Source organism: Gigantopelta aegis, chromosome 4, assembly GCF_016097555.1.
Source record: "Gigantopelta aegis isolate Gae_Host chromosome 4, Gae_host_genome, whole genome shotgun sequence".
NCBI classification, from domain to species: domain Eukaryota; kingdom Metazoa; phylum Mollusca; class Gastropoda; order Neomphalida; family Peltospiridae; genus Gigantopelta; species Gigantopelta aegis.
The window spans coordinates 113,825,910-113,848,265 of record NC_054702.1 but is presented as its reverse complement, the minus strand read 5'-3'; the positions used below and the strand labels follow the sequence as shown (position 1 = coordinate 113,848,265).

General features: G+C 36.5%; 2 protein-coding genes across 9 annotated transcripts in view; one reads left to right on the top strand and one right to left on the bottom strand.

Moving 5' to 3' along the window:
- Positions 1 to 12,783, top strand: part of LOC121371841 (tubulin polymerization-promoting protein family member 2-like) — a 33,794-nt gene extending 21,011 nt beyond the window's left edge. For 3 of the 6 annotated variants that reach the window (XM_041498037.1, XM_041498036.1, XM_041498035.1), the window contains one exon: positions 2,215 to 2,796. In XM_041498037.1, coding sequence (XP_041353971.1) covers positions 2,215 to 2,397 — 183 coding nt within the window. In that variant the 3' untranslated portion in view covers positions 2,398 to 2,796. Of the gene's footprint in view, positions 1 to 2,214; positions 2,797 to 5,763; positions 5,917 to 9,772; positions 9,977 to 11,185; positions 11,334 to 12,010 lie in introns of those variants that run through there. The other 3 variants (XM_041498041.1, XM_041498038.1, XM_041498039.1) reach the window with 2 other exon arrangements.
- LOC121371839 overlaps positions 1 to 22,356 on the bottom strand; it is a 71,636-nt gene that overhangs the window by 15,393 nt on the left and 33,887 nt on the right. For all 3 annotated transcript variants that reach the window (XM_041498031.1, XM_041498032.1, XM_041498033.1), the window contains exons 5-7: positions 21,757 to 21,947; positions 16,632 to 16,779; positions 15,341 to 15,464 (exon numbers count right to left, since the gene is read on the bottom strand). In XM_041498031.1, the coding sequence (XP_041353965.1) occupies positions 15,341 to 15,464; positions 16,632 to 16,779; positions 21,757 to 21,947 (463 nt within the window). The remainder of the gene's footprint in view (positions 1 to 15,340; positions 15,465 to 16,631; positions 16,780 to 21,756; positions 21,948 to 22,356) is intronic.

Sequence of the window (22,356 nt, the reverse complement as noted above, 5' to 3'; positions counted from 1 at the left end):
CAGGAGTGTGTATATGTGCATGTTGTTTTGGGAGTAGAGTGGTGGTGTTGTGTTTGCTACTCTTCTGTTTGGGATATTTGTAGGGATAACACCAATTACGGGTACAGTTGTGGGTTAATATGCACAGGACAAACACCAAGTCACCGACATACTTTAAAATTACTTACCAATTATTAGGCCAAGCCTCAAAGCGAAGTAATTCAAGTTCATATTGTGCAATTTAAAGCAACAGTTCCAAAATATTGTCTCAAGCACGATGTCTGCATTTCAAAAGCAGTAGTATATTCAATGTCGTACCTGTGCACAAGGAGAGTCCAAAGGATGTTTTGACAATCTCATGACTGCTCTAAAGAATCAGTCAGCTTATACTGCCCAGTACTTATCCCTGCGGGACGTTAGAAGTCGTACAAGATTAGGTCTCACTACACAAATACCATCTGCCACTGCTTTCCACATTAAATTACTCAGCTTCAGGTCAAGATTGCTAATAGAACGTGTTCTCGTTGGGAAGATTTCCATCTAGATGTCCACATCTGGCTATCCATGCCAGTGGTACAAGAACCTGGTCCGCTGTACACCCATGTCCCAAAATTTAAATTCAGTGTGTTACAAAATACCATGACCAAAATCCAGCTAAAATACCTTCCATTTAAAAATACAAATCATTTAAATTCTATCCCAATTACTAGAAGTGAATATGTGAACGACAAAACCTGTCTCAGTTAGGAACTATTGTGGACCATGATTAATGAACTCTCACCTGGAAGTAAATTCTGTTGTGAGACTTTAGATTGTTTTGTCTATTTGTCAAATGATGGTTTACTTTAAAACTGTCCAAAGTAATTGATGCGACGTTCATTTGCACCAGTGAATGATTTCGCAATCTCTCGCAAGTCGAGGTCATCTGCAAGATTGTGATGAACATTCAATATAACAACATTGTTCAAGAGATGCCTGAGAGCAGAAAATTATCGCTCTGCTGTGGCACTGGTGACTGGGATGGTACGGTAAATTTGAAGTAGTTTTTTCAGCTCCCTGAACATAAAAGTCCAGTCTTGACGTCTCGTAGCATGGAGACCAGCGTCCACACAGATGTCACCTTCTTCAGAGCTCCATAAAGGTCAGGTCAAGTTTCTCGTGCTGTGTTGATGAAGTCAGGGAGACATTTCAGTTCAAATGCAAGCTGTTTCAAGTCGATATCATTTTTGTACATTTTAAGAATCGTTGGGATTTCGGTATCGACTGTGTGGTCACGTTGGTTTACAGCAGACATCAACAACTGCTCATTGCTACAGGGATATCAATGGAATTTTGGCTGAATCTCTGATTAATTTTCTCGATTATGAGATCAAATACTTCAAAGTATACTGATCGGTAATACACCTTGGCATCAGTAAATCTATCACGCGATTAAGTCAGTTATTGTTTAGAAGTGGTTGGGGTGGGGGTCCTATTATAATCAAGTCCCGTCATACTAAAACAATGTCCTAATAATATGATGAATTATAAGCTACATTCTTCTGAACTTCCCAGAAAATTGGTCAGTGTAGAAATACAAATATTCATTCAAATGCTTACTTCTATCGCTTTTAAACTGGGGGGGGGGGGCCAAATCATATTGTGCCCCCCCCCCCATTTTCAGAGCTGGGGGGGGCACAATATGAGTGGTGTTGTTAAACAAAACAAACTTCAACTGTATTGGGGTAAGGTGGGATCTTACTCAGTTGGTAGAGCACACGCCTGTATACTTGGGTCAAAGAATCAAATTCCCTCGGTCGTACCATTATTTGTTTTTTTCATCCCAACAAGTGTCCCACAGCTGTGGTATGTGCTATCCTGTCTGTTGGAAAGTGCATGTAAAGGATCCCTATTTGAAAAATGTAGCAGATTTTCTCTGATGATTATGTGTCACAATTACCAAATGTTTTGACATCCAATAGTCGATGATTAATTAATGTGTTCCAGTGACTTTGTTAAACAAAACAAACTTTACTTTTTTTTTTACTGAGGTGTGGTTAAACATTTAAACATTAATTAATTTATTTGTCCATTTTATCATCAGGTCAAACCAGGAAAATGGGTGGACGTGAGAGGTAGGGTGGGTTTTTTTTAAAGGGGCATAACTGGATTTCAAAACATCTGGCACCAATTAATATACTGACAGTTCTGATTCAAAATATATAATGAATAAATAAATAAATAATCTTATTTCAGGGCATGAGCATAACTGGCGACGTGGAACATATGACAGACACCACCCTATACACAGGGTCACACAGGGAGAGGTTTGATGAGTCTGGCCACGGGAGAGGAGCCGAGGGCCGGGTGGACATTGTATCAACATCGGGATATGTTGAAAATTACAGAGGAGAGGGCACATACGACAAAACACACTAAGATCAGAGAATGTTTGAAAACTATTCACACTTAACTGCACAAGATCAAGACAGAATTAGTATTCATCATTAAAACCACCAGATTTAATTGGTATTCCATATTAACACCACCAGATTGAATTAGTATTAAATATTAACAATACCAGTTTGAATATTCTCAATACCACTAGATTCAATTAATTAACATATAATTATGCCATTGTCAAAGTTCAAGAATGTAATTTTGTTGTGCAGGTTTTAGGTGTTGATGAATTTTATCTGAGGACATATCATATTTTGTTACTAAACGTCTGTGATACTTGTGTTGCTGCTTTTGTTAGTTGTTGTTTTACTTTATTTTTAATATAGCTATTGCTTATGTATTGTGTTTTTTATTAAATAAAACTTGCTGTTGACACTATTACCTTGTTGGTTACATTCAGATCACAACTTGACAAACTTGACAATTTTCATCTTCACCAGTAGCTCTCTTTAGGCGCTACAAACAGCCTCTTGTATTTATTTTGTTTATAAACAAATTTGATAATGATAACAGAGTCACAATATGGAACTTGGAATCAGTATTTTATTAACCCAGAATACTTAACGGTTTCCAATGAAAATTGCACATGTCAAGAGGCCCAAATTGGGAGAATTGTAATTTGGGTTTGCATAAATCATGAAGAGGTCTTAATTGGGTATATCGTATGACGAAATAGTAACTTTGGTTTATTGAATATGCCACTTATTTGAATATATTTTTGTTGCACGAGGTACATTCAAATAACCAGATTTGACAGTACTACTCAACATTCATCTTCACCAGTATCTCCCTGTACCATGACCCACACGATTCTTCACAGACTACTCGACATTCATCTTCACCAGTATCTCCCTGTACCATGACTCACACGATTCTTCATACACTACTCGACATTCATCTTCACCAGTATCTCCCTGTACCATGACCCACACGATTCTTCACAGACTACTCGACATTCCATCTTCACCAGTATCTCCCTGTACCATGACTCACACGATTCTTCATACACTACTCGACATTCATCTTCACCAGTATCTCCCATGACCCACATGATTCTTCATACACTACTCGACATTCATCTTCACCAGTATCTCTCTGTACCATGACCCACACGATTCTTCATACACTACTCGACATTCATCTTCACCAGTATCTCTCTGTACCATGACCCACACGATTCTTCACAGACTACTCGACATTCATCTTCACCAGTATCTCCCTGTACCATGACCCACACGATTCTTCATACACTACTCGACATTCATCTTCACCAGTATCTCTCTGTACCATGACCCACACGATTCTTCATACACTACTCGACATTCATCTTCACCAGTATCTCTCTGTACCATGACCCACACGATTCTTCATACACTACTCCACCAGTATCTCTCTGTACCATGACCCACATGATTCTTCACAGACTACTCAACATTCATCTTCACCAGTATTTCTCTGTACCATGACCCACATGATTCTTCATACACTACTCAACATTCATCTTCACCAGCATCTCTCTGTACCATGACCCACACGATTCTTCATACACTACTCGACATTCATCTTCACCAGTATCTCTCTGTACCATGACCCACACGATTCTTCATACACTACTCCACCAGTATCTCTCTGTACCATGACCCACACGATTCTTCATACACTACTCCACCAGTATCTCTCTGTACCATGACCCACATGATTCTTCACAGACTACTCAACATTCATCTTCACCAGTATTTCTCTGTACCATGACCCACATGATTCTTCATACACTACTCAACATTCATCTTCACCAGCATCTCTCTGTACCATGACCCACACAACAACCATGTTCGTCCTTGGGTCACTTCGTTGTTATATCGAAATTGCTGTTGTATCGAAATGTCATGAGTTATCTCCTTTGTCAAAATGACGTAACAAAAGATATTAACTGATTACTGAATAGCATTTAAATAATTAATGTATTACAATTATTATTAAAAACAACAAATATATGTACATATATACTAAATATGTTTTTAAAAACATCACTAAATATATTAAACAAGGCACGTTCTCCGCCAGTCTAATCATTCCTTGGTTAAAGACATCTACGACTGGTACCCGTTTCATTTACAAAAATCATGAAAATAGAAGATTTGATTATTCGAAATTAATCCATTAATTGGTTGAATAAAGGCTTATTTGCAAAAGCAATACACTTCTATAGATTTATCAGACATCGGTAGTTCGGACAGCATGTGACCGTCGGCTCACTATGAGTTCAAGGATTCTAAGTGGTTGTGTGCATACTGCCAATGTGGTACGGTATTTGTGATTATATAATGTTGTCATAAAGAGGTGGTGTCGGAAGGTGTAATGAACAGAATAACACTGATGTACATTTGTTTCCAACAATTTGTAGTTGGATGGTGTAAATGTCGTTGTAACGAGGTCTGACTGTATATATGTCTGTCTGCCTGCCTGCCTGCCTGCCTGCCTGCCTGCCTGCCTGTCTATGTCTATATCTATCTATCTGTCTGTCTCTATCTCTATCTCTATATGTATATATGTGCATGTATATGTATTTATATATGGGCAATCTGAAACTCAAAATCAAATCTAACTGAAACTCAGGAGAATTAGCTAAAACATAATCACCAGGTTATTAAATATTCAGCATTCTTTGACAGATTGCAATTACAACATCTTTATTTGTAGATTTTTATTATGCATGAATGAGTGATAATTTCATATAGTGTAGCACCAAAACAAATGGGTGTACACTGAAATATTGCTTCTCTTTATCACCTTAGCCTCGTCCAATCAACCATTAAAATGACTTCTTGTAAAATGATGACTCAGTAGCAAGCAGTTATAAAATGTTGTGATGTTAGAGGCACAGCACTGGCTGGTACTGTGGTGTTATGAAACGTAATCCAAAGCATTGTGTGTATTAAACACAGTACATTAACAGAGTTGTATACAGATCGACAAGTCTCATTAAGTGTGCTGTGACCATGTACATGTTTAAACAGTCTCACCACTTGAACAATTACAAAGATAGCCACACAATGACTGAGCTGACAAATGACAGCCGGAACATTTTATATATCAAAATGTAGTGTCATTTGAATACTTGTGTGTACATGTTCTTATACAGTTGTCATGTCAATTTCAGTGTCTTCACATAGAGCATGGGTCTAATATAAATAATCCATGTAACATATGCACACGGCAGAATACACAACGCCTGCTTATCGGGTCAGTGAGTTTATTGATTGATATTCTCAAAAATGAATTCACACATGACAATTGCCATAAATAATAAGTGATTCTATTAAAGACGTTTAGATAACACAGCCTGTTGTTCAGCAACTATGGTTGTTTACATTTACATACAGTGTCTGTGATTGGCTACACCCGACACAGTCCAACAATCGTCTGATCGCCGGCTTTATTTGCAGTCAGATCCATACGGAACTGTTTGAGTACACACACACTGACAAATAAGTGCAGGTAAGGTTTCCATGACTTGTGTGCATTTAAGGCAATATTTTATTTTCATTTAGACATAAACATTATTAAATACATGCACTGCATAATAAGTTTGATGTCTAGTTTCATTACTTGCACTCTAGCTACATGGCTATAAGAATGGCTTCCTTAACAACCAGATAAACATAGTGTAACAGAGAGTGTCACTGTTGCACAGTGTCTAGCTGCCATCACTGGCTAGACTAAGTAACACAATCATTTATTATTATTGAGTTTATTGACCATACGTATATTAATATCTGTATGCACTTAATATTAATGTATTCTGATGAGTAATGGAGGCTGAATTATGCGGACACTCATAGGAAAACGTTATTTACACTGTTACATTGAGTGTAGCAAATCAATGTGGCCAGCACACAGTTGCTGGTAATATTCTATATTATCTGGAATAAAGCAAGCCTGTGTTACGGTGACTCATCGAATAGCCAATGAATATGCGTCACATATATGATATACCACACAGATGCCATATCAATAATGGCAGCCAATTCACTACAAGTTGCACTGCTGCTTTTATAGCAAAACCACACCCATTATTTTCTTTGTAACAAATACTGCACATTTTATTTAATTTCTATCAAAAAACTAAAACTGAGTTTAGTTGATACATTAAGATGTAATGAGTATCCTGTTTTAGCAAATAAATTTTGTATTTAAATAAAATCTCTTCAGTTCATATATAGTAAAGATTGCTGCAGAAATTATTGCTACATAATACACCTAAACAATTGCTTACATTTCTTACATATACCTTTTCAAAAGGCAAACACTAATGTTACCGGTTTTACCTGCTACGTAGCATAGTAACTAACATGATGCTTATTTTCAAAAGTCAACAAACTCACATGACTTAGTGAATCAGATAATACAACACTGTTCCTTGATACTCTAACCTGCATATTGTTTAATCCGTTAGTATTACAAGTTTGGCACATAGTAATTGTGACAACTAATCTAACGGTGAGAGAAAACACCAATTCCCACCATAAAAGCTATTCCTAGGCAACACATACCATAACCTCAAGAGTCATTAAGTAGAATTTGGAACTAGAAATAATCCAATGGTCCACCGAGAAGAACAGATCCCATTACTTATCAAACCTCATAAATATTCTACTTCTAAAATGCATATTGATATAACAATCAAACAGATTCATTAATTAATTAATTTTAACTTGATTTCCAATTAATGTGCAAGCACACATTCCTTGTCGTATATTCCAGCTATCTATAGCCCATCCCATCATTCTATTAAAATATTTCTTTGTAAATAATTTCAGTTTGGTTTAACAAAGAAATACAATTTGTGTGTGCAATTTACAAATCAATCAGCTTGGAATTTTTTTTTTTTTTTTTAGTAAATTACAGTATGAAAGAAATGTGATCCCTGTGGGACGGACAATGGGTTGTCTGTCCAGGACAAGAGTTAATGTTCGACCATACAAATTGCTACCCTTAACATTAAAACCTGTTTTCCTTACGTACAAACACCAGCATATTTATATCAATTCCATCATCTAAGCTGTAGGTATAACTACAGTTCACATTTTTCACAACAATCAACTATGGGTTTTTTTATAATCAATTATAACATAAGTCAAGCCTAACCAATCAATTTTTGATTGGAATCAATCATTGGACCATTACTAGTGTAGGACCATTACAAATGCCCATTGAGCAAGTAGAACTTGGGTGGGAGCCAATGTTTGGAATGAACCTACAAGGCTGATGCCAGTGAGACCGGTCTGTAAAACAGATGACAGGTGTAATATATAGAATTGTTCTACCCTATTGGGGGCCGGTTGTTCAAACAGTAAGTTAGCTAAGACCGGTTTGTAAAACAGATGACAGGTGTAATATATAGAATTGTTCTACCTTATCTGGGGCAGGTTGTTCAAACATTAATCAGCGATTAACACAAATATTCAAAACCCAACGACTGGATGAGTACAAATAACAACTTAAGACTTGATGTAGAGCAACCAAAGGTATCCACACATAAGCAAATCTAAAGTTTATTTTGTATTTGTGCAAAAATAATTAAAAGAAAAATATTACACTAACCCCGAGTTATTTAACCTATGCTTTGAACAGCCTGGCCCAGAACATTTCAATACTATTATTACAGCAAGTTGTATCATGTCTGAAGAGCAGAGTTCCAACTGTCATAAACTTCACACACAGATTACAACAACCATTCAAGGCTGTGAGCTAAGGGCTCTTTTATGACACTGTAATCTCACGTAGCAACCTCTTTATTTACAACAAGCCCGGACACCGTACTATGTGCATAGTACTGAGTCTGAGCCAGTCGTCTCAGTTCGTAGTCTTCAGTTAAGTGAACACAGCCAGCCCAAGCATGCCTCGATGACTCACATTGTAGTCAGTCAATATACAGTAATATGTACGTGTACAAGCAAGCCACACATTTTTTGTAAGTGAATGGCCAAACATACATAATGATGAAGTCAAAAACCTAATTCCAAGTCCTTTAGAACCCTCTTCAATACGGCACTAAGCTAAACGAGCAAATGGACAATGACTCCGGCAGCAGACATCCAATAATCTTGAGAGTGGCCTTTCAGACTGATTCATGAAGGAAATTGGAAGAAAATTAACACATTGAGAAATATTAACAGCACCAGCTTCTTTTGTCACATTATGTGTCACAATTACCACATTATAAATTAACCACTGAAAAATGACCATAGTTTGACACCCAATATCCAATGTATTTTTCATGCTGGGGTGTCGTTAAACATTCAATAATTAATTCCACTGAAAAACAATCATGAAAGGTAGCGATAAGCAATTAAATACACAATTTATAACATTTCAGCAGTCAGTAAGACGAGATTCAGTCTCAGTACTTGGTAAATGTTCGCTGTATACACTGGGTTACTTACGTATATATAACTAATATATTAAAGGGACATTCCTGAGTTTGCTACATTGTCAGATGTTTCCGACTCATAAAATATTTTCTACAATTAAACTTACATATTAAATATATTTACTTGCTTAGAATATCACTGTCTGTTTATTCAATGTGTTTCGGGTCGTCTTAATATTTGTAAGATGCCCAAACTGGATTTTGTCTTCAAATAATTTCGTACGTACAAAAAAAACTATATTTTAGGAAATATGAAATTTAACCTAGTACAAATGTTAGAACGATCACAACAGGTTTAATATACAGCCACTAATATTTTATGCAGAAAAATATATTTGATATGTAATTACAATCGTTAAAAAGTCTCTGTTCGTTGATAACATCTTAAAAAGTGCAGCAAACTCAGGAATGTCCCTTTAATGGTTGCCAGACAATTACAATATTTTGATATTTAAATCAAGAATGGCTTTACTATTTTTGTGTCTTGTTTAGAAAAGTGAAGACAAAATCTTACCTTTAGGCTTGATTGACCTCATTATATTTGGATAAAAGTGTAGAACAGTATTTAATTTTCAGTTTGCTTTTAAGGTTACTCAAAGTTGCATACAAGCAGTAACTTTTTTGAAACTTTGCAATTTATAAATATATTCCATATACTGGTAAATTATGGAGTGGATAAAAGTTTATAAATCATAAAATTATCAATTTTGTAAAATCAGAAATAACATACTGAGTACTAGGAGATATTGATGCATGTATTAATTTTTCTAAAATGTTTATTTTGTAAAACATTTTTAATGCAACTATTTGCATTATCAAAAATACAATACCTCTCATGTCTTTACCATTATTTATCTCTCTGTGAAAAAGACCGACATGATAATTCTTTTACAAAAATGTTTTCTTTATTTTTTCTCACAGCATACCAAATCATCTATCAAATATGGCCGACTTTAATGCCCAGTTTGAAGCATTCTGCAACTTTGGTGTTACCGGTGGTAAGAAGAAAACCATAACGGACAAGAATGTCACAAAGCTGTTCAAAGACTGCAAATTGTACGGCAAGAACCTCACCACCACAGACACTGACATTGCCTTCAGCAAACACAAGACCAAGGGAAGCAAGTATGTATCGATACACTGCTTATTTTAAATAGCCGGTATCAAGCAAGTTATATATTCCAGTCATGTTGTGATTTATTTAGTATTTCACACAAATTTTATTATTTTAAAATAAATAAATAAATTGCATGCAGAGTATAGAAAAAGGAAGAAACGTTTTGTGTCAGAACAAAGCTAAAACAGACCTATTATCAATGCTCTAATTAATCTTTTCTCGTTTGACAAATTTAGCTATTTAAAGCCGCACACCCTAGTTCTATCCAGCGAAAATAAATTATAATTTGGTTAATCTACAAACCTGTAACACACTTAGATCACTTTTTATCAAATGGAGTGAAAAAGCAGGTTTTATATCGATAAATACCATGGGAATCCCCATGTCCCAATTGCTTGAAATCATTTTGAAAGTTTGTATTCTGATGTCACCGGTAGATGTCGCTCGAAGCACGACAATGCCTATGTCACGACAAATTTCACAGACTTGGGGTGCGTTCTTTTCACCTCTCCTGGACATGTTCCAACTGTTCTGTCCTGGTTGTATCCCCTCTCCAGAATTCGTAGGACTTAGCAAAATTATTGGTTTTAAGGGTTTGTAACGTTTTGTATTGAGATACTTACTTGTCTGAACTTTATTGTTACTGAAAATGTTCACGAACTGTGAAGAAAAATCTCACAAATGAACAACAACAAATCGGATGTTGATTGCGCGAACCGTGCATGAGAAAACAAACCGAACCAAAATGATAACGGTCACGTGGTATACCAACGTCTGTGACATTGAAATGGAAATATCCCGTCTAAAAATAGATTAGATCTTGTCTGCTCAACGGTTTTTTCTCAAACGTGCGTCCGTTTTTCAGAAATACGAAAAATGCATTTTGTGGTAGTACAAACACCAGGATTACCAAAAAACACTTCAGCTGAATGGAAATGTATATTCTAAATAATAAACGGTAAGTAAAGTGCAATTTTATTTGTGAAAAAAATGGGTTTAATAGCGAAAAACAACGCCGTAATGGTTAACAACTAGCCATAACTAGGGTGTGTCCCTTTAAGTTCTGTGTTTTGTCACTGGATTACAACTTTTGTTGTGTATTGTAGAACTGGGTAAAAACTAATTTCCGATGTTCAACTAGATTTGACACTTTTTAATAAATGATTCTCCTGCTATTTTGAATCTTGTGAAGTACAAGTTAAGCGCTATATTTGTAGAGAGCTCACACTAGACCAATTCCAGAGCATGTTGAAAGAAGTCTCTGCCAAGTATCAGAAAGATCACAAACTGGGGAATCCTGACGAGGCGTACACCAAGATGGTCAATGAAATCAGCAGCAAGGGGCCCGCCATGCATGGAACCACGGTGAGTGATTCACTCACTAAACCAACACTTACAATTACTAACCCAAGACTTACCGTTACTAAACCTTATATGGGTTACAATTATTTAACCAAGTGTTACAATTATTAAACCAAATGTTACAATTACTAACACAAGTGTTACCATTACTATACCATGGGTTACAATTAAGAACCTAAGGGTTACAATTACTAACCCAAAGGTTACAATTATTTAACAAAGGGTTACAATTATTTAACCAAATGTTACAATTACTATCCCATGTGTTACAATTACTATCCCAAGGGTTACAATTGCTAAACCATAGATATTTATAACAATCTTTATCTCTGTATATACATTAGACTATATACATGTATATACTGAAGTTATGTAAATGCATTTATTTGTTGAAATGCCATAAATATTGTTACAAGCCTGTTGACTAAATCAAGTTTTACAATGATTTTTTTCTTTTTAAAGACACTACTAACATATAAAATATAAGACATTTTTGATCTGACATCAAAAACATATAAAATATAAGACATTTGTGTTCTGACATCACAACCATACAGATGATGATAATGAGATGAATGGTGAAGCTGCAGTAGTTCCCTTTCAGTATGGGACTACTTGACAGAACAATGATTAAATTATGTGTCACAATGACTAAACATTTAAGTATAATTGTATTTCAGGGCCAAAGTAAAACTGGTGGTGTTGATCGTATGACTGACACCAGCAAGTACACTGGTTCACACAAGGAGAGGTTTGACGAGTCTGGCAAGGGGAAAGGTGCCGAAGGCCGGGTTGACACAGTGTCTGGGTCTGGATACGTCGGCAATTACAAGGGAGAGGGCACATTCGACAAGAAGTAGATGGGAGATCTACATAACATGAACATTTGCAATATAACTGCAGAATGCTTGGAGAATTTTAATATCTCTTTCTATCAGTACTTTGATAATTTAAACAAAACAAGATGGGATTCATTAACTATGTAGCAAGGGAAGTTAATTAACATTTTTACAATAAGCCCAAGGTTTTATTTCTAAATTCCGACTTGATACTGGATTTAGGAAATATATCATAAGTTTTATTTAAAATTGGGTACTTTCAAATCAAACTTCAAAAAAATTAAAACCAGGCTATTTGAAACAAATAGCCTGGAATTTGGAATTTTTACATTCAGACTCTGAATTTGCCTTTAATACTGTGAATTTAATGAAATAGCCTTTGGGGCATGGTGTACTCTAACTGTTTTTCCAAGACCAAGAAAAAAACCTTCAATATGTAGTTTAGCTGTTGGTAAATTTTATGTTATTTAAGAATATAGGGGAAATTTTATCCTTAAACTTCTGTGGTACCTTTGTTGTAGCTTTTGTTAGTATTTCTCAATTACTTTATATATTTAATATAGCTATTGTTTATATATTATGTTTTTACAAAATAAACAATGTTTACATTGTTACATCGGCTGTGTTTAATTTATTAATTTGATAGTAATGATCATAGCTTGCAGGTTACAGTCAACCAGTGACTTGGTTTTATGTGCATGTTCAGAACAAGCTGTTGTAGCATACGTTTGTCATGGGCACAAGTGTTGGCTCACACCAACTCCTCTGCCCATGACAGAAAGAAGGGGTGGGGGTGGGAGAAGGTGGGATTGCCTGCACTGGCTGGCGCAAGGAAGCATAGGCAGTCCAACTGTGATTGGTAATGGCCAGTCAGCCAGGCAAGAGATGAACTTTTATTTTGAAACTTATTCTTAGCATACCCCTATCGATTAATTTGCCATTAATAGTTTGAAACTATTTGCCAGCACACACTAGCTAATAAAAAAAGGTTTGAAACTATTTGCCAGCACATACTAGCTAATTAAAAAAGGTTTGAAACTATTTGCCAGCACACACTAGCTAATAAGAAAAGGTTTGTTTTGTTTAACAACACCACTAGAGCCCATTGATTAATTAATCATCGGCTATTGTATGTCAAACATTTGGTCATTCTGATTCGTAGTCATCAGAGGAAACCAGCTACATTTTTCGATATGCAGCAAGGGATCTTTTTAATGCACTTTCCCATAGACAGGAAAGCACATACCACGGCCTTTGACAAGCTGTGATGCACTGGTTGTAATGAGAAGCTAATAAAAAAGTCTTGTCGGTGTTATGACAGTTATAATGGAAGATGATGTCACTAAACATCAGATTAAACGTGAGTGTCACATCTTTGCCCAACACACACAGACTTATTGACTGATCAGTCGGAAGTTGGTGATATCGCCAATGCAGACGTCTAGTCAGCAGATGTATGCTGAGCATTACTTTCCCTGTGGCAAGTTTATTTTGCATTCTTACTTTGTCACAATAACTTTTTATTTGCCCAGTTTCTTTAAGTATATAAACAATATACAACACCAGATCTTGCCCAGTTTCTTTAAGTAAATATAAACATAATATATGACCACACCAGATCTTGCCCAATTTCAATAATTAAGTATATAAACAATATACGACACCAGATCTTGAGCAGTTTCTATAGGTAAATATAGACACAATATAGGACTACACCTGATCTTGTCGTGAAAACAAATTCAGTATTGAAAGACTGTGTCACTAGACTTTCCAAGTAGTCAGTTCTAAACAGCTGCCATTCACCCACTATTTGTATCATGTTTGGCTGATATGCTATGGTATGTCATACTACACAGTATGACATCCTTTTATTTTCATATTTAATCCATGGATACACTGATCACACATCTCTCTGTCACACGGACCAAAATATGAAAACAAATTTTGTACATATTTATTTCAATTGTCAATAGCTTAGTTTCACCATCAGCCTATGCAGATATTTCGTATGTTGTTTTTGTATGTGTTTTAACATTAAAAAAAAAAGAGAGAAAAAAAGTTAAAATAATAAACCCTATATTACATTTAAATATTTCTGTATAAGGGAAATAACTCTTACCAGTTTGGAAAACTATTTCAAAGCCAATACTATCTTTTTATTACCAAAATTATCTGGTAGACAAAATATAAAAAATGAATTTTGAATATTTTGTACAGATCTATACAAGCTCTAATCAGAGTTGTACCCCTTTATTTTAAAATACATACAATCAACTACAGCAACAGATAGCAAGGCTATGTGGTTGGTGAAAGGGAAATGGGACTGAAATGGTAACTGAAATGGTATTTAAGGAAAGGACCACAAACAATAGTGAAATTTTAAATATGTATAGGGACAGAAGGAAATGTGGCAATTCAGAATTCTTCAGCTATTTAAAAAAAAATTCTCAACACTGAAATTTGAGCAGATATGGAACAGTTTATACCCAAATATATATATTAAAACTGTTTTTAATCTGTTTAAGAGTTAGGAATAATATAGGTACTGACAGGTATATAATGAAAAGTGCATTAAAACACTGCTGCTATTTTGGCAGGAGAAACCTATATGGTGACAGCAGGTTTTCTCACTTACAATCTCAAACAAATTTTGAAGGAGGTGAAGTTTATAAATGTGCTGAAGTGTTGTTAAACATACACCTTTCCTTTCCTTGTTTTTGGTGTGTACCTAGCAAAGAACATGGGGAATCCAACAAAGAAATAGCCACTCACAGTTGCCACCATTAAGCTACATTTCCATATGTTCGTTTTCTGTGTACATGTTGTGTGAAGCCACAAATCTACGTCCGTGTTGATAATTTCCATGACAAACATTAATTTCGAAAGGACACCGTAATATCATCGATCAGTTTCGACTTCTTGCACATATTGATGTTGATGCTTTTTTCTGTATGACGTCATTTCTTGTGGGATTCTGTGCTTCCATGATGTGTGAAAAACTGCTCGAAAAGCACTTCCAAATTCATGTACACGGATCACACATAGTGGATAGCGTGGAAACGCACACATGGAAGACACATTATTTCAATAATATACAGATTTATGTATTCACAGAAAACAGACAGAAAAACTGTACACATGGAAACGTAGGTTCAGTCTGATATTCGTTACCTGTAAGCATCATCTGATGACATGTTCATGTGCTTCATGATGTAGGCGATGGCGAGAGTCGGGGAGCGCGAGATCCCGGCCAGACAGTGCACCATCACACAGCCGTTCGCCTCACGCACCATGTCTGCAGAACAAAACAAACTCGGTTGTCAAGATAATAGCATGCGTCCAACAACATGAACACAGAATTAAAAAAAAAAACAAGTTATCATAAAGAGATGTGATTAACATAAAAAAATATATATAAATTCAGTATTCAAGATAGTTACAAAGGTATATGACAAACATGAAAATAAAATTTAAAACTTAAATACTGACAGAGCTAAATACAAAAATTAACTTTCAACTTAATAAACTAGTTCAAAAACATTTAGGAAACGATTACTTGCTTACATTAAAGGGAGCCATTTTATGGGTTAAACGTAAGAATGTGTAACGTAAGTCAATTTTTTAAATGTTTAAGCTGTATGCGAAATGCTCACCTACATCAATTTTAAACTAATAACTTCTGCTACAAATATAAAATCCAAATATTATTCCTTCAACTTATAGCAATAATTTATATACTACAGCAAAAACTGCCATCGGTAAATGCCTTACAGCAATTGCCATCAGTAGGTTCAAGCCATACCCTTTCCATAATTACCATATAAAGCATTGATACTAATACTTTTTTTACTATTCACGTTATGGGGAACTAAATATTAACCTCCTTAAATAGGTTTCAGAGGAATGATAGCTCCCCCAGTATGGCGAGGTTTGATTTGCCTGTATCTTCTGTGATATCGAATTATTAAAATATCTATTAAGCTATATCAATTTGTATGGATCTACAACTGAGTATCTCAATACTGATCACTATCAAACCAATATGTTCTTGACGGGGTGCAATGCAAATGTATTAAATCTGCATGTTGCCAGCAGAAAAAGTCACACCTACCTGAGTCATTGATGACAGGGTTACTGCCAGGTGGTAGATCTTTACAAATTTAAATCGGTGTTTCCCCTCTACTATACTAATAATTACAACCACTGAAACCCACACAAAATATCAGAAATAAGTTTGCATTGCAAAATGAAAATGTCATTTTTTCTTAATGTTTATTTAAAAATTGAATTTTTTATTTTAAGGAATGAATGTGCCAAGATTTTGTGCAGTTTGCTACTTAGAGGAAGGCCCTAATTGCAATCCAGATATAAATCAATGTTTCCCCATTATTATACTAATAATTAAAATCATTGAAACCCACACAAAATATAACAAATAAGTTTGCAGTGAGGTCTACCGTACCTATGAACTGGAATGCTTGGTAAAAGAAGGGAAGGAGTTTCTCGCTGTAGTTGTCGTTGACTGGAATGCGGAGGAAGTGGCCATCTTGGATGAATGGCGGTTTTGTACAGGTGATACTCACATTGAGTATATAGTTAATACCATTGATCTGAAAAACAATAAAACGTATACACATGTTTGCCAGTCAGGTCAACACAATTTGCTGTAATCCATAACATCACTGGGCTATTCAGTGGCCATATTTATAATTTTACAAGGCTGATTTTCTTCTTAATCATTTGGTTGGTTAAAACATAGGTACAACAAATGACAAAACACTGGTTGAAAATACCAAAATGGAAAAGTTTAGATATAAATCACTTTTGATGAGAAAATTGTAATGAAAACAAAACAAGACAGCATCTGAAAATGGGCCCTATACATATTATATGTGAACATCAATCTAATTAAAATTAGCTCCACTGGTTAATTACTGTTACCAGTAGATCTAACAGCATTGCGTTGACTCCCATGTCCAGGTTACATTTCATCTATAAATAACAATTTAAATATCGACCAATTACACTTCGCCTTTTATAGCATTATTCGGGAGCATACAAATTCAAAATATATCGGGTGAGACTATTAAAATTTTATGCAATAGGCGAACTTGTTGGTCAATTTCAACATTGAAAAAACAGGGGGGAAAGTGCAGTAATAAACTCTGGATTGTATACTAGTATAAACAGATTTTATGGCTATACCATCATGGTTTTTTTCCGTCTTGAAACATTTTACATTGAAATTAGTTTCCGGCATACTTCGTAATTCACTCTAATCATTTCGTATACCCTCGGCATAATCCCGAATGTTTTCAAATTCTTTTCAAATCACTGGCATGATTTTGCAAGTAGGGTTTTGATTGGTCGAATGAAAGGTCAACTGGACATGAGCTCCAGTGAGCTGCTGTTAGATCCACATGTAATAGTGGAGCTAATTTTAATTAGATTGTGTGAACATAAAAGTGGCAGAAAACAAATACCCCAATTTTACTTTCATAATAATGCATGTTCCATTGAGTAATAATTGAAGCTCTGACTGCAGATTACAGACTTTAATGGCATCATTTTGTATTTTGATTATTGCAACTCACTGCTTTGTACCAGGTTTTGTTATAAATCTGAACAACAAAACCATTATCCCAAGCAGACTTTATGGACAGTGCATCCTTCTTGCACTGCTCAAAAGAGGACTGCCATTTCTAGACCACTTAACTAAATCAAAACTAGCACATGACAGAGCTCATTGAAATAAATATAGCACTCATGAATCACCATCAAAACAGTGATGATATTAGGTGTCAACGAAAGTTGAGCATATCCTGCCCGACTGGTGGAACCTATGATGAGTTCTGCCACCACAGCTGTCCCAGTAGCAAACAACATGGCATTTCTAATATACCAGCTAGCAGAATGGTAGGAAAAGTTAAAGATTGTTTTCTTTAATGACACCACTCGAGCACACTGATTTATTAATCCTCGGCTATTGGATGTCAACCATTTGGTAATTTTGACATGTAGTCTTAGAGAAAAAAACAGCTATATTTTTTGTATTAGTAGCAAGGGACCTTTTATATGCACCATCACACAGACAGGATAGCACATATCATGGCCTTTAATATACCAGTCATGGTGCACTGGCTAAAATGAGAATTGATTGACGGGGATCGATCCTAGACAGACCATGCATCAAGCAAGTGCTTTACCACTGGGCTATTTCCTGCCTTCCAGAAGGGTAGGGTGTAAATTACCGATTTACCTAGGTAATTTCCTGAGAGAAATCATGATATACCTGGGTGATTTCCTGAGAGAGAGTGTGATTTACCTAGGTGATTTCCTGAGAGTGTGATTTACCTGGGCGATTTCCTGAGAGTGTGATATACCTGGGTGATTTCCTGAGAGAGAGTGTGATTTACCTAGGTGATTTCCTGAGAGTGTGATATACCTGGGTGATTTCCTGAGAGTGTGATTTAACCGAGTGATTTCCTGAGAGAGAGTGTGATTTACCTAGCTGATTTCCTGAGAGTGTGATTTACCTGGGCGATTTCCTGAGAGTGTGATATACCTGGGTGATTTCCTGAGAGAGAGTGTGATTTACCTAGGTGATTTCCTGAGTGTGTGATTTACCTGGGCGATTTCCTGAGAGTGTGATTTACCCGAGTGATTTCCTGAGAGTGTGTGATATTTACCTGGGTGCTTTTCTGAGAAAAATCATGATTTACCTGGGTGATTTCCTGAAAGTGTGATTTACCTGGGTGATTTTGTCATAGTTTAGGGTGATTTACCTGGGTGATTTCCTGAAAGTGTGATTTACCTGGGTGATTTTGTCATAGTTTAGGGCGATTTACCTGGGTGATTTCCTGAAAGTCTGATTTACCTGGGTGATTTTCTCATAGTTTTGGGCGATTTACCTGGGTGATTTCCTGATAGTGATTTTCTGAGAGTGTAACTCACCTGGGTGATTTCCTGAGAGTGTGATTTACCTGGGTGATTTCCTGAGAGTGTGACTTATCTGGGTGATTTTCTCAGATTGTGTGATTTACCTGGGTGAATTCCTGACAGTGTGATTTACCTAGGTGATTTCCTGAGTGTGACTTACCTGGGTGATTTCATGAGAATGTGTGATTTACCTGGGTGATTTCCTGAGATTGTGTGATTTACCTGGGTGATTTCCTAAAAGTGTGATTTACCTGGGTGATTTCCTCATACCGTATAACCAGAAATTTTCGTGGTCTTAATTTTTCGTGGTTTGGGGTATAAAAACGGTTTCTTATTTTCGTCATTTGCCAAATCTAAATTGAAAGTGATTTTATTTTCGAGTTTTAGCAAGTCTAGTTACAAGAATATTTGTTATTGTTGATTAAAGTTTCATCTCAGCTGCCAGTTGTGCGATACCACCGACATGTAATGTTAAACAATAGAACATGCAGCTGTAGCCTAATTGGCCACTGTTATAACCGGTATGCTATTCGCAAGACAACTGATCACAGTCTTTGATTTTGTGTAAAGCAATTACGACGTATGTGTGAACAAACCACTTAAGGACGCCCTGAAGTCTGAGTTCACCACATGGTATTCAAAGCAGGTTTCCCTGGCTATGAAAGACGGCGAAGGTGTAACAGACATCAAAATCGAAATGCGTACTTCGGCAATAAAACCAATTAATGCAAGGTGGATTATGAAAGTTATGGCAGAATTAAAAACATGCCAGGAACTGTTGAAATCTGCATTCATCCACCCCGAAATCACTGATGCAGTGCAGGCGGACATTGACAAAAACAATATACAAAATTTAAAAATATTTCATTATATTCTATAATATTCACACAATAACTTTTTTTAAATTCTAACTTGTTGTCTTGACTATATTATTTTCTTGTCGTATCCGGTGGACTGCGCACGACAGGAAATAAAATGTTCCAGTAAATTGTCAGTGTGTTATGGTTTTCACAATACATATTTTAGATAGAATTTGTTGATGTTTTCAAATATTTTCAAGGATTTATATTTTCGATGCCGACTACTTACTTACCCTCAAAACCCACGAAAATAAAAATCCTCGAAAATTTCCGGTTATACGGTAGTTAGAATGTGATTTACCTGGGTGATTTCCTGAGAGAGAGAGAGAGATAGTGTGATTTACTTGAGTGATTTCCTGAGAAAGAGAGTGTGATTTACCTGGGTGATTTCCTGAGAAAGAGAGTGTGATTTACCCGAGTGATTTCCTGAGAGAGAGAGTGTGATTTACCTGGGTGATTTCCTGAGAGAGAGAGTGTGATTTACCTGGGTGATTTCCTCAGTTAGAATTTGATTTACTTGAGTGATTTCCTGAGAAAGAGAGTGTGATTTACCTGGGTGATTTCCTGAGAGAGAGAGTGTGATTTACCTGGGTGATTTCCTGAGAGAGAGAGTGTGATTTACCTGGGTGAGTTCCTGAGAGAGAGAGTGTGATTTACCTGGGTGATTTCCTGAGAGAGAGAGTGTGATTTACCTGGGTGATTTCCTGAGAGAGAGAGTGTGATTTACCTGGATGATTTCCTGAGAGAGAGAGTGTGATTTACCTGGGTGATTTCCTGAGAGAGAGTGTGATTTACCTGGGTGATTTCCTGAGAGAGAGAGTGTGATTTACCTGGGTGATTTCCTGAGAGAGAGCGTGTGATTTACCTGGGTGATTTCCTGAGAGAGAGAGTGTGATTTACCTGGGTGATTTCCTGAGAGAGAGAGTGTGATTTACCTGGGTGATTTCCTGAGAGAGAGAGTGTGATTTACCTGGGTGATTTCCTGAGAGAGAGAGTGTGATTTTACCTGGGTGATTTCCTGAGAGAGAGAGTGTGATTTACCTGAGTGATTTCCTGAGAGAGAGAGAGTGAGATTTACCTGGGTGATTTCCTGAGAGAGAGAGAGTGTGATTTACCTGGGTGATTTCCTGAGAGAGAGAGTGTGATTTACCTGGGTGATTTCCTGAGAGAGAGAGTGTGATTTACCTGGGTGATTTCCTGAGAGAGAGAGTGAGATTTACCTGGGTGATTTCCTGAGAGAGAGAGAGTGAGATTTACCTGGGTGATTTCCTGAGAGAGAGAGTGTGATTTACCTGGGTGATTTCCTGAGAGAGAGAGTGTGATTTACCTGGGTGATTTCCTGAGAGAGAGAGAGTGAGATTTACCTGGGTGATTTCCTGAGAGAGAGAGTGTGATTTACCTGGGTGATTTCCTGAGAGAAAGAGTGTGATTTACCTGGGTGATTTCCTGAGAGAGAGAGTGTGATTTACCTGGGTGATTTCCTGAGAGAGAGAGTGTGATTTACCTGGGTGATTTCCTGAGAGAGAGAGAGAGTGAGATTTACCTGGGTGATTTCCTGAGAGAGAGAGTGTGATTTACCTGGGTGATTTCCTGAGAGAGAGAGTGTGATTTACCTGGGTGATTTCCTGAGAGAAAGAGTGTGATTTACCTGGGTGATTTCCTGAGAGAGAGAGTGAGATTTACCTGGGTGATTTCCTGAGAGAGAGAGTGTGATTTACCTGGGTGATTTTCTAATCGAGAGAGTGTGATTTACCTGGGTGATTTCCTGAGAGAGAGAGTGTGATTTACCTGGGTGATTTCCTGAGAGAGAGCGTCCTGTTGAGATCCCAGGTAGAGGAAGGGCAGGATGCGGGTTGGTCCGACGTTGCTCACGGGCAGACAGGGCTGAGACAGGGAGGTGAGGGGGGCACACTTGTAGCTGCAGGTCGACTTGTTTTCACACAGAGACGGGTGCATAGCATGAAACGCCAAATAGCCCCCTGGAAAAATAACACAGAAACAATATTTTAGTGTGAAAAACTAAACATCTTACAAAGAAAAGTGCTCTGCAATGTTGAACACATTTTAAAACTAAACACAACAGCCATAAGCTACTCTTACACATAACAGTATATAATCATTTTTTATTATCCACAGTTCAAGATATACAGGGAAATATAACCATGTGTCATGATTATGTTGCATGCACAACATAATGTTGGGAAGCGACATGATAACATAATGTGGCTTCCCCAGTCTTAGCTCTGTGTCCTTTGCCATTCATAAAAATAATATAATGGATAATGCTGATAATAAAGAAAGAAAATATTACACTCGCATGTGAATCAACCTGATTTTACAAAACTTGTGTTAGGATTCATGTATTACCCTTGCTTTCGCTCGGGCAAT